This window comes from Triturus cristatus, chromosome 6 (genome assembly GCF_964204655.1).
Source record: "Triturus cristatus chromosome 6, aTriCri1.1, whole genome shotgun sequence".
Taxonomy (NCBI): domain Eukaryota; kingdom Metazoa; phylum Chordata; class Amphibia; order Caudata; family Salamandridae; genus Triturus; species Triturus cristatus.
The window spans coordinates 760,609,658-760,623,345 of record NC_140589.1 but is presented as its reverse complement, the minus strand read 5'-3'; the positions used below and the strand labels follow the sequence as shown (position 1 = coordinate 760,623,345).

The 13,688-nt window shown below is 48.2% G+C and overlaps 1 protein-coding gene across 2 annotated transcripts in view; it reads right to left on the bottom strand.

Moving 5' to 3' along the window:
* The window catches only part of MCM9 (minichromosome maintenance 9 homologous recombination repair factor), a 325,876-nt gene that overhangs the window by 202,409 nt on the left and 109,779 nt on the right, over positions 1-13,688 (bottom strand). The window contains exon 6 of one of the 2 annotated variants that reach the window (XM_085611281.1): positions 1,980-2,105. The exons of the other annotated variant lie outside the window; for it this stretch is intronic. Within the exon in view, the coding sequence (XP_085467407.1) occupies positions 1,980-2,105 (126 nt within the window). The remainder of the gene's footprint in view (positions 1-1,979; positions 2,106-13,688) is intronic. 2 annotated transcript variants of the gene reach the window in all.

Below are 13,688 nucleotides of genomic sequence, written 5' to 3'. Positions count from 1 at the left end.
GTCAATTTTGGTGCGTGCATGCATTTAAATAAAAGCACTGCCAACAACAGCTACACGCGTTGTGTTGTTCCTGTGAGTTCATGGTAAAAAATGGTGCTTATTTGCGCAATTGCCGTAATTTCTGGAATTTTGTGCAACAAGCATAATGCAAAATTCCCAAAATTACATGAATTGTGACGGTGTAATTTAAATCTCACACAGGCATAATACTGAGGAAAATAATGAAAGTAGGCACCATTGTCTTGTAAAGCACTAGATAAGAGAAATGATGATCCAGGAGAGAGATCCACGAAATTAAAGATGGTTTTGAAACCTAAAGCTCATAGCAATATAGATCAAACAATGCTGTGGCCCATAAGAATGATCACAATTTGCTCAAGTAAGGGTAGTCAAAACTAAAGGACTTATTGGTAAAAGTGCTACGTTAGGTTGGAGGTAGCATAAAGACGATGCAATTACAGTCTCTATATAAAAGGTTATTCAAAATGGCCACACAACAGTCTTGTGGTAGCGTGATGACTGTAGTCACAGTCTAGGCAGGAGATGTCACATTAGCGATACACAAATCCAAAATGGCTTTATGTTATTCCTGTAAAATATACAGTAGCGTGATGAAATAATATGAACAGCTATTGCCGTTGTATGCCACACCGCCTCCGTGGTTATGCTGTGCTTTAAAATTTATTTAAAAATAAAAGTACTTAACATCACACATATAATGCCTCCGTGATCAATTCAGCTTCTCTGCTATCTACAAGAGTGGTGGCTGAAAGTCTGTGACTTGGACGCGAGAAACCATCCAGCACTCCTGTTGTTCTACCACAAATCATCACCAGTGTATTACATATAGATAAATGTATTCCAGTGAATCTTGTATAAATAAACACACACTTATTCAATTTTAACAGGGTATACATATACAACAGGAGCTCCTTCCTTTGAGATGGCCAGGACAGTAGATCTGCACTCTCAAACGGTCACCACTTCAGAATGTTCAACCTATATATATCATTACAATCCATATAATATGACAACCGACAGTAGACATGTATCACATATGTAAGTTGCCACAGTATGGGTGCATTGTGTCCCTGCATTAATTGATGGAGATTCCTGGAGAAAAGATGGATGCAGAGGCATTGCCTCGACTAAAGTAGGTGGCTAGTGATCAGAGAGAAATCTTCTCTTGGGTGTACAGCGGTCAAGCTACCGTGGGAGTTGGGTGTTTTAATTACTGTGGGAAATGTAGAGTGTATTGGAGCTCTAATTATTCCCCTTGGGTCGCTGATACACAATGATGAGGTGCAAACAAAGTCAGGTACAAGTGAAATCTGGGCGACAATCAGTATATTACATACTGAAATATACAAATAGTTAGTGTCAGGAGCCTAGTTGTTGGGCAAGAGGTATGGGGTGTTTCAAGCCTCCCGTTATCCCCGGTTGTCACGTGAGACAAATGGCATCAGAAATGCCTTGCGTGGATGCAACTTTTCTCAGGTTTCAATGCTAAGCTGCTCATATATGCAAAGCGGTAATCAGAAAATGAATCAACCCTGGGCTGCAGTGGTATCACTCGCTGCGAACAGCCCCACAGGCTTCTTGAATCATGTCAGTCAGGGCAGGAGCAGTTTAGCCCTCAGACATTACGATGATACCACTGCGGATGCAGAAAGGAGAGAGGTTGGCGATGCAGAGCTCACAGAATGGAGCCATAATGAGCAAACCCAATCTCTGCTCCCCAGCAACAATGTTACCGCATAGTCAGACTGAGGGCTAAATATGTTGTAAATGTTATTCTTTTTTATACTACTCATAATTTTGATGCATGTCTATAATTGTATCGTTTGCATTTAAGATTTAAGTTTTAACAAAAATTAGAAATATCTTGAGCACCAATAAAGTTGATGAAGTGGTTAACAGAGATAATCTTTAAATTTATACCATGAACGACAATTTAAAAAGTACCATGGATTACTAACCTCTAACTCGTGTTCCTGCAGCATCAATCCTCTGCACACCTCCGGCCAACACCATGCTCACAGCCAGCTTCACCACAAACATACCAAACACTTGAGGGCATAAGCTAGCCAGGATTTCATTCCTACCTTGGACAAGGATGAGAAAAAATATACATTAGACATTCAGCAATATTCCTGTATCCTTTTTCATTTTTGTTGTCAATTTGGACGCAAGAGACAGGAGGCTTTCTTATTCTAACAAAGTGGATGTTTTATTGTGATATTAAAAACAGAAACAGTAAAGGAAATCCTTACACAAATACCGAACAGAAAAGAGTACAAATGAGCAAAACCCCAGAAAAGACTCATCTGCAGCTCTGTATGAAAGTCGTAAAGGTCAAATTACGAGAGATGGAAATGGGAGATTGTATACCTTTTAGCTATGCAATGTTAACTTCTTTGAAGAGGTGGCAAGGAAACAACACTATGGTAAGCAGCAATAGCTCCTTTCATTTTTAAAAAGATCAGTCATTACTAAATTTAAATATCTGGTGCTGGATTGCAACATACAAAAATATCACGCCAATTGTCCTTTTCCTTCTATAGTCAGAGGCAAAATCCATCCGAATACTGACTCCCAGTCACATTTACATCCCATGCTGAGGACATACAAAACTTAAAGCTTATTGTGTTTATCTGTGTTTAAAATGTGTTTATTACAAAACAAAAAGAAATGATAGCCCACACTTATCTAGCGGCCCCTTTACAAAAGTAGCATCACTGGGAACGTGACTCTAAAATTAGGATTTCAAAATTATATTAACCATACTCCAAATTCAATTATGGGGGAAAGAAGGAAAGGAGAAGGGTCTTGAAATGGAGTGGGGAGAGCGAGATTATCAACTCAAAAATGTATGTTAATGATGGGGCTAAATATAATTCCAGCTCGATGAATCTATTTAGATCATTAAGCTGCCAAATAGCCCCATACTTAAATTATTTGCTTGATTTGCTTGACCCTACATCCCAACAGTGTACTCACTTACCATCCAAAAAATCGGATAGATATATGAAAGCTTAAGCTCTTACTCTGCACATAACTGAGCTTTTCCAGAAGTATCACACCTCACCACCAACCACTCTTTTTTTTTTTTTTGGAGGGGGGGGGGGGGGGTGGTCTGGGATCCTGCTTACATCAGGGAAAACAAATACCCTTCTTCCTCTGTACACCAAACCTCAGTTTTTGGAAGATGTTCGAGTAACGGCCACACAATGCTTTGGCGGCTCCCATTTCCACGGGATAATCCCTGCTCATGCATCAATACCCCTTGGTAAATTGCAGGAGGGTAGTGATTTTCATTTCTTTAGAAGACTGTGCCCTGAGGCATGGCCTTGAGGCAGCCAGAGACGGCAGCCCACCATTAGTTGGGTGGGAGCACTACCTGGAGGGACAAGAGACGGTTTAAGCTGTGAATGAGGATATTATCAAGACTATTGATGAGGCTGTATACAGATCATTATGTAGTGCAGTTTCAGCAGCAATGAAGCATGTTTGGCGGCAATTACAAAAAATTTACTCTTTATGGTCCCACTGACCCCTCAATCAGACAGAAAAAGCCACCTCGGCCACAAGGATGGTCACTTAGGACAAAATAATTAGAAAGTTGCAAGACGAAGATGAAACAACTGATAAGCTCAAAAAGACTTTTATAGCTAGTGCTGTACTTTATAGGGAATTATTTTCCAACTAGGAGCAAGAACAATCCAGTGCAGACATAAAAGTGGCAAGTGACTTCAGGTAAGACAACCAGGATAAAGATTCCTAAGACTACTAATGACTATACCTCTGACAGTTCTGAGGAGGGACAGCAGAGGTCCAGGAATTTGCAAATCGAGACAAGACATATGGCAAGCTATGTAACAAAACCTCTTGACAATGAAGTTGGGAGTAGAGCCCAAGATCTGCAGTAGATGGAAAAGTAACTGGGACACCCGAGATTGAGCCACAAATGCTGATGTTTACTGGTATATTTGCTTAAGATTCTAACAAGGGGATCAATAGATCCTAGAGACCTAGTTAGGTTAATCATTGGATTTTTTAGCGTTCATAAATAACATCAACCAATGACTAACATTTTGAAACCGCAAAAGCCACAAAAGAAATATGCACCCAGGTGGCTCCCTCGATACACTCAGGCTAAGATCTGACGAAAATTAGCTTTTTATGAAATGCCAGTTGTGCAAACACCTATCAGTGATGTAGCTCGGTTCTTTTAAGAGATGGCCCTATATTGTCAGAGCTGGCTACCTCAGAGACCGCATAATTTGCTCAAGGATGGCTTTTTCATGATTAATTTATGAAGGGCATGGGTACATTTGTACGCTGCTTCTAATTGCTCAGAAATCCACAAGGAAAGTTTTCTGCCTATGGTTTTTAGACAGGCTGGGCAAGGAAGGAGATGCTAGCTGAGTTGCAGACAGCATGGGTTTGCCACCATCTTCACAACATGAGGTAGGTTAAACATTGTACCTCTTGCCAGAGGCACATACAAGGGACAGGGAACTATTTTGGTGAGACCTACTCCCTCTTCAACTGTAAATTCAGAGTCAATATGGCTAATTATGTGCAACATCAAGGACAGCATAATGAACACGGGGCAAGCAATACATGGCAGGAGATTGGCAATCAAATCTGGAATATCCCTGAATTACACATGCAAATTCAAAGATCTGAAAAGCATGGCAAGGAAATGAGCACTGCCTTAAACCACCTGGGGCTATGTCTCTGGAACGGCAGGTTGGAGTTACTTTTCCCAGATGCCTATACACATTTCCCAACAGGATGGCCATGCTTGATTATATGTGGGCATCAATTGCCCATTTCCATCAAATAAGCAATTTTGAGGTGTATCCATCATTGGTCAGCGACCACGCAATATTGAAATGTGAAGTGACTTTCTGGGGCACTCGCCACCCTAAATTAAACTACATCGGCAATCAAGAGGATTTGGAACCCATTGGGAAAATTTGATGGCTCGTGGAGAACCAAGAGGACCACACTGGAGCAGTTCCTAGAGGAGTTCAGAAGGCAACCATTTAGTGAAGATCCAATGGAAAGCCCTGGCTATCGTTCTCCAGGAGGCTGAAGAGGCCAGTAATAAGCAGGACAAGAAAAGAAACAACAAGCAGGAAAAGAGCATGGCACACCTAGTAAAGCTCCACAAGGGAATAAGTAATTCAAAATCAAAACTGAATAAAGCCCTCAGAGTACAGTGTCGGAACAAAAGGTGACAACTTGATCGCAAAAAGCAGAGTCAACTGTTTAGGAACGACTTATAGGAAGCTGATGTAGTCCAGTAAAAAGGTGGAAGAGGTTAACAGATGGGCACAATCTCATGAGATAATCAAATCAAAGGAGCAAAGAACATTTTGATTATGGATAAATAGCATTGCAACAGTTAAATCTCTTTCAGAAGTTCCTAATTCTCCCCAGCTCATTGGTAAACACATATCAACCTCCTATATAATAATCCATCATCAAACAATTGTATGCTCGTAACAGCTTCTAGCGATGAAAAGGCCAACACAGTGGAAATAGCAACGAGTCATGTGGAAAAGGTGATCGCCGCCCTGCACATAAATGGCACCCCTAGGCCAAATGGCATCCCCCTCAGCAATATTTAAATAGCGCCCAAAATATGGGCAGAGGTTATGTCCCCAGTTTGCCAATCTTATAGCTTTGGTGCCTCAATCTTAGACGGTTGGAGGGGATCCTTCTTAGTACCCACCTATAAGAAAGCGGACCACACAAGCCCAGAGAATTTCAGGTTGATTGCCGTCTTTGACATGCAAGGAAAAGTTCTATGCAAGCATTCTAAACCAGGAAATGGAAAAATGGGCACACAGAAAAGCTGGTTCCACCCTTCCACATAGGCTTTCAAAAGGGCTGCCACATAAAGGACAACCTGCTCTGCATCATGCATCTGACAGAGGATGGAATGGCGACGAAAAATAAATCACTGCATACAGGATTCATAGACTTTACAACATGATACAACCTTCCCTCTTGATACGCTATTGTATCAAGACGGAAATTGTGGTCCAAATTGCATAAATGGGGCATTCCATCTCCACTACTAAGGACCATTATAACACTGTATTCGGGTACTTGGGTAAAAATAAAGGTGCACTCCAGCTGGTTAACATCTAATTAAATACCAACCAACAAGGGCCCGGTTGCCCCCTACTGTTCAACCTATATCTCCCCGATCTAAAGAAATATCTGGAAGAAGCAAGGGCATTTCTACCAAAGATAGTGGGCTTTAGAATACAGAAGCTGTAGCATGCAGACGACACTGTGCTTCTTGATCAGGCCCAGATTGGGCTACAGAGACTTTTGGGTTTCCTGTCCAAGTACTGCGAAGCTAACAACCTATTGATTAATATAGCGAAGACGAAAGTCATAATCACCAGTTGCAAGTTAATGAAAAGGGGAGCATGGTCCATCCAAGGTAGTACAATCAAGAAGGTGGCCTCTTACAAGTATTTGGGGATTTGGCTGGATAGCTGGGGTTGAACAACAGGGCACATACCTAGCAGGCACCAGCCAACTCATTGATGTGGGCCATTTGCAAATTAAAAAGGTTGATTGTGCATCCTTACCTACAAGCTCTATTAAAGGTTATGGCTAGCAAATTACTACCCACTATAGCATATGGAGCACTACCTTTCATAGCAAACTGACTAACTAGCTAGAAAGAGCCCAAGTAACCAGTTTTAGAAACAGTTATGACCTACTGGAGTGTACAACTCATGCCCAAGTCTGCCTATAATTTATTTGACTTCCAAGCAGCTGTTCTTAAAGGCAAAATTCTTGGCTTATTGCCAGAAGGCAAAACAAGTGCAGCCTGACACTTTAAAACACACCTTATGGACGGTGATAAGCCAGGTACTTTCCGAATGGCAATGGTACTTCAACAGCTCTCTGGGTGACCTGGAAGAACAGGACACATGAATCCCTAGTCCATTTGGTCAACATTTGTAAACTGCTACTGCCTCACATAAGATTCTGCCATTTTCCTTTGTGAATCCAGCTTTGCCACTGCCGACACCCGACGCTGACCCAGCCATGCCTGCCACCATTCTATCAGTGGATCTGATGCGGGTGAGGACTGCCTCGGGTCAGAATGGGGCCGGACCCTGGATCATAACGGTGGGCGAAGTTGCAGTGCTTCCTTTGCCGACGCCCCGAAGGGAGTCATTCTTCAGGCCCACCGGAGTGACTACAAAGCCCAAGCCTATCCCACCTTTCTCCACCACTCTGCAAAAGCACCTCCTGGCGCACTTCTGCTTGGGGGGATGAAGTCAACTTCAGTCCTGAGGTCCTCAGGACACAAGGGGGACTCATCACCCCACCAGTAGTGCGTCAAGAGGCGTGGTTGCAGAATGGTGTAAAAATGGGCATGGCCTCCGACCACCTCTCAGCAGTCTCACTGTGTGTGGCTTACTGGAGGTAACAGGTGGGCTAGTTGGCCCCTAAGGACCCTCCACATCGAAGGGGACTTCATCCCCCAACCAACAGCACGTCTGCAGAGTAGTGGAGAAAGGAGACATTAATTAAATATTGGCCCCCAGGGAACCCATCCCCTGAGGCTCCGACAATTTCTTAAAAAACTTTTTTTTAAGGGATGGAGGCCGAGTGGCCCCTCTCCCCCCGGCCATTTTTGGCCCCGAGGACCCCATCCCCTGGGGATTGGCCAACTTGTTGAGGACCTCGGGGGGCCTCAAGGCCCCCGCAGTCCCTGCCAGCTCCCCACCTCCTGGGGGAGTCAGCATTGCTCCCTCTGCCCAAAAGCAATTCTGCTTCGCTTAATAGAAGCGAGAGCATTTTCAATGCTCTCGCTTCCATGAAGCGAAGCAGAGTTTGCTATTGCATGGCGGGAGCAGTGCTCCCACCATGCCATACCAAACAGCAATGTCCCGGGGTGGGCACCCTGGGACATGGCTGGAGCCAGCTCTGGCGGTCCCCAGGGCCATTAACGGCTCAAGGAAAGGGGCCGCGCGGCCCCCATTCCCATCTTTCAAATAGCCCCGGGGAGGTAGCGGTCCCCGGTGCTGTGTGGGGTTGGCAGGAGCCCCTCCCACGCATTTTTGTACATATAGCCCCGGGAAGGTGGCGGTCCCCGCCGCTGCGGGCACCCGCATCATTATTTTTGATAGCCCCCGGGACCTGGCCCACCCGGGGGCTTAAAGAAACCGAAGCGCAGGAGCCTACGCTTCATTTTTTCAAAACCTTTCGGCCAGATTCGCGGATCCAACACAAACCAAGCCAAAATGTTTTCTAAAAAATGCTATTTTGGGCCATGGGGTCGCTATGGAAACCCCCGAGCTGGCCTAGGAGGTCAGGGTGTTTGTACCCTGACACCCTCTTTTCACATTTTTTTTACCATTTTTCTTGTGACTCGGTTCAACCAAATCTCAAGTAGGTTGCCACCACTTCCTGGTTTGAAGTGTTGGCAGCCAATCAGATTGCAGGCACGAGATCGGGAGGGTTACATTTCTCAGGAACTACTGAACGGATTTACACCATTTAACAAAAAGAGTGTTTTCTGAATCAAGAGCTACCTTTTTACCAAATTTGGGATAATTCCGTTCAGCAGTTCGGGCGGTAGCCGTGTCTAAAGTTTCCTATTGATATTAACATGGAGAAAACGTTTTTGGGACCCCCCATTTTTCTCGGTCCCCGCTTGACGAATCACCCCAAAACTCTCAACACAGCAGCTGACCTGAACGCCCCATTAGCTTAAAAAATTTCACGAAGATTCATCAAACGACACCAAAGATATTGGCGAATCAAAAAACGCTTTTCCTATGGATACTACGTCATAACTATAAACTGGCAAATATATATATATATTAAGGGGGCGGCGAAGAGCCCCTGTGAACGGAGCGTCGGAGGACGCCTGCCAGCAGGTAAGCTTTCCCCGACCCGGTGGAAAGTTTATTTGAGATTGGGGAAAACAAAACCGGTATGACTTGGTTTGCACTACAGTTTGAGAAACTGAGCGAAAAGCTAATAACATACAGCAGCGTTACACAATGGAAAATTGGATTAAGGAGAGGGAGGAGGCGGCGGATGTGGTGTTTGATGAGAATATGGCAAGCACGAGTGGGTCAAATCGATTTGCGGTGAAGGTTGCAGTACCACCGGGGGGCGTGGCCGAGCCGCAAGATGGCCGCCGAGTAACGGGGCTCCGCCGGCCGAACGCACAATCCAGACACCCATCCGTCACAAGCCTCTTTATCCCAACAACAAATCTGAAGCGGAGAGTGCCTACGCGCTGAGGACCCGGCGGAAGCTTTCGCGGCTGAAATCGGCGGCGGCGATCGGCCGCTGTGACCCTTGCTGTACCAGCGGCCTGCGCCCAACACGCCGGGCGGACGGGTGCGCTACTTGAGTCCCCGGTCGCGGGCCTGTGACCCGGCGAGCGGAGCTGCACGGCCGCGAGGAATCGCAGGGGCGGGACTGGCCCACCGTACGAGGCTAGATTGCTGAAGCAGACCGTCCGGCTGGCTGTCCACCTGCAGGCAAGCACTGGCGGCGTAAACAACAGGTGACGGTGCGCGCTGCGCGCTGCTGGGGTCTGGGGAGTGGAGGAGCGCCCTGACTCGCTGCCATCGCTGCCGCACATGCCAACATGGGGAGGAATGACTGCTGGGCCTTGGAGGAGAAAGCCGATTGGAGCCTGGTTATGTCTGGCGCCTGACTGCATGAATAAGACTGTGCCTATCCTGGAGGGGCAGCAGATTGAAGGCAGGTGTTGCGGCGAGGTGGCTGCGGTGCGAGATTGGAGTGCCCTGCCCGGTCTGTGCGCCCGGATTCTGTTCTGCCGCTGCGCACCCAGCTAGAGCGACGACGCTGCCACATGTCTGCGGCCAGTGCGTGCTGGTGACTTGCCGGGCTTGATCGGATTGCAAAGGACTATCTTCCCGGCGGGGGTTGTGGGGGCGACCCGAGACGGGCGCCACTCGGACACATGCAAGACGCACCAAATTGAACAAGGGCTACACGCTGGAGTGGCCGATCGGCGCCCCCCCCCCCCCCCCGGTACCCCCCGAGGTGTCTCCCCTGAACAAAAATGGGGAAATCGGATGCCAAGCAGCAGAAGCTACATTTCGAGCGACGAACTGCCCGGAACGCTGAGGTGGAACGGGTGTCTCAGACAGTGGTTCCTGAAACACAGATGGATCCCACGCCAGAGGACGATATCAGGAGTATGTTTCGCGACCTCAAAGGCTGCCTCAAAGAAATAGACACTAAATTGGACTCCATGGCTCAGCGTATTGATGGTATATCGCACAATGTTGATCAACACGAGGAGCGACTGGCGGCAGCGGAGACGCGGATTGCTGAATGCGAGGAGGGCCACGCTGACACCCGAGAAAAACTGTTGCGTATGGATAAAGTCCTGGAAGTAATACGTGGGCGCAACGAGGATTTGGAAGCCCGCTCCCGTAGAAATAACATACGCATTATTGGGATTGCGGAATCCACAAATATTGGTAATATGGAGCACTTCGTAGAGGGCATGTTTCGTGACTTGTTTGGGCCGGACCGGTCGGCCATGTTCCTGGTCGAGCGCGGGCATCGAACGCTGGGCCCGCGCCCAGTGCCGGGAGTGCCGCCTCGCCCGATCCTTGCCAGAGTTCTAAATTACAGGGACAGAGATACGATCTTGAGGTTATCCCGTGAAAAAGGCGAACTCACCTTCCAAAATATGGCTGCGAACTCACCTTCCAAAATATGGCTATCTCCTTATACCCTGATTTTACGCAAGCTGTGCAGTCTGCACAGCGCGAGTTCATGCCGGCCAAAAAGATCTTCCAGAAAGTGGGGACCAAGTATGCCATGTTGTACCCTGCCAAATTGAGGGTTCAGATCAAGGGGAAGCCGGTGATCTTCACGGAGGCGAAGGAGGCGCAAAAATTTGCAAGGCAGACAGAACGATCGCACCGGGAGACGCGCGATGGCCAAGGGACCCCCCGTCTGGCCAGCTAAGTGACATTGAATAGTCAAGCATACGGAAACGAGGACTGTGGCCGTCTGAAGCGCTGCATGCCGCCCTGCGGATTTGATGTTTGGCATACGCAATTTACATTCTTAGAGTTGCCTTGGGGCCTGGGGTGGGCAGCGGGCGCGGGACTGGGCTGCCGGGGACGATTGGCCACGGGGCGGACCCCAGTTTCGCTCAGTGACCGAATACCAATACTGCATTGGGTGCTGCGCGGGGCATGTCCTGCTGAACTCAATCGAATTGTGACATGTTGAAGGCAGAAATGTTCGGCCACCCTGTCACTTACAGACAGGGGAGTGTGCCGGTGACCCCACGCCCTCGAGGGGATGATTCCCATGCTACTGTTACAGGAAAGTTTTTGTTGGGACTGTTTGGGGGGGGTGACGAATCTCAACCTGATTGGGGGGTTGGAGTGGGAGGTGGGGGGGAATATTGTTTGTTGCTTTGTATTGATGTACTGCAGCACTCTTTTCCACAACTGATTGATGGAGCGGTGATGCCCCCTGCCATGAATACGCGGCTATTGAATGCAAGACATGCTGCGCTAGGGTTCTCGCCACGCGCCCCACCTCTTGTACCGCAAACAGACACACCGTTGCTTAGGACCCATATACACACACATCTCTGAGCGCGCTGCGCTGCCTGACATGGAATATTCGCGGTCTAAATGATCACCGCAAGATCCGACTGACTCATGCACACTTGACCAGGCACCATATAGACATCTGTCTCTTACAAGAGACCCACCTCCTGCAGGGAGCTGGGGACAGGCTCAGGCACACCAGATGAGGTGAGGTACACACTTCCGGCTACTCTAACTATTCCCGGGGAGTGGCTGTCTTGATTCGGAGGGGCCTGCCCTGGCGGACGCTGAATGTGCACGCCGACTCCGAGGGGCGATACATAATACTGTTGGGGAAATTATTTCACCTGCAGGTAATTCTCATCAACACCTATGGTCCTAACTCAGACGACCCAGGATTTTTCCGGCAGGTTTGGCTTAAGGCGCAATCAATGGGCGAAGGGGCATATATTTGGGGCGGAGATTTTAATGTGGTTCTTTCGTTGGAACTAGATAGAGAGGGGGCCGCACGCACACATCACCCACACGCGGCGGGCCTTCTCCAAGGCCTAATGGAAGACTACACTTTACTCGACGCGGATATTACACCCCGCGTTGAGGGAGGGAACCTGCTTCACCCCACACAGGAAGGCCTGGTCCAGACTGGATTTTTGGCTGTTAACCCCGCATATTCATGCCTGGGTAGCCGAGGTTCATCACAGGGCACGCACCCTCTCTGACCACACCCCGGTTGAGCTGCTGCTACAGGTCCCCTAGCCGTACATTACACCTTTCACGTGGAGACTGCCGCCGCAGGCATTACTAGATCAGGTATTTCGCGAAGAAATACATCAGCCCATCCTCGACTATTTCGACCTTAACACTAACTCGGTTTCATCTATGGGCACTCTATGGGACGCATTTAAGGTGGTTATAAGAGGCCACTGCATTGCGGGGCAAGCCAGAGTGCTGAAGGGTATAAGAAACACGCTCAAGGGGCTGGAGGACCGTCTGCATGCTCTGGAGGTGCAGTACTGCTCTGACCCCTCGGCGAACACCCTAGCGGAGACGCGCACTAAACTTACAGAATACCAGACCGAGGCGGATAGGGAACTCAAATTTCTACACAAACACGTTGCGGCCCGCCGATATGGTGAGGGGGATCGCCCGGGCAAAACGCTCGCCCATTTGCTACGTTCGCAAAGGAGCTCCTCCTACATCCCATCAGTCGAGACGCCGCACGGTAACCTTGTCTGCACTCCTCCAGAAATCCTGGGAACTTTTCGGACATTTTATAAAGACTTGTACCGTTCCCGGGGAGGGCCCCCACTGGAGGACTTGTCTGAATACCTGGACTCGGTGCAGCTGATCTGGTTCAATGCGTACCAAAAGGGATATTTCGATCGACCCTTTGAGGTAGACAATGTCAAGGAAGCAATAGGATCCTTGGCAGCCGGAAAGGCGCCGGGACCGGATGGCCTGCCAGCGCAGTTCTATAAGGACTATGCTGAACTCCTGGCCCCCAGGCTGTTGGCCGTATGTGCTGAATCTGTGGAGGCGGGCATACTCCCAGCGTCAATGAGAGAGGCCGTCGTAATCGCACTCTTAAAACCAGATAAAGATGCCGAGAAGTGCGACTCATACCGGCCACTATCCTTAATCAACACTGACGCGAAAATTTTCGCCAAAATGCTCGCAACGCGGCTACAGCCGGTACTGCCACTCATGATACGCCCAGATCAGTCGGGATTTGTGCCGGGTCGATCCACATCTCACAACCTTCGTACCCTCTTTGGGGTGTTACACCATTTAGCCCCGCACGTGAAGGCCGCAGCTGTGCTACTGGACGCCACGAAAGCGTTCGACTCCCTGGAATGGGGATTCCTGTTTCCTTTACTTCAGCGCCTGGGGGTGAGTGAGGCTTTTATTCGCTACATTAGGTTACTCTACACTACCATCACTGCCCGAGTGCGAGTGAACGGGCTCATATCTGAGCCCTTTGCCGTTAGAAGGGGTACTAGACAGGGCTGCCCCCTGTCACCCCTGCTATTTGCGATCGCCACCGAACCACTGGCGGCCCGTATTAGGCAACAC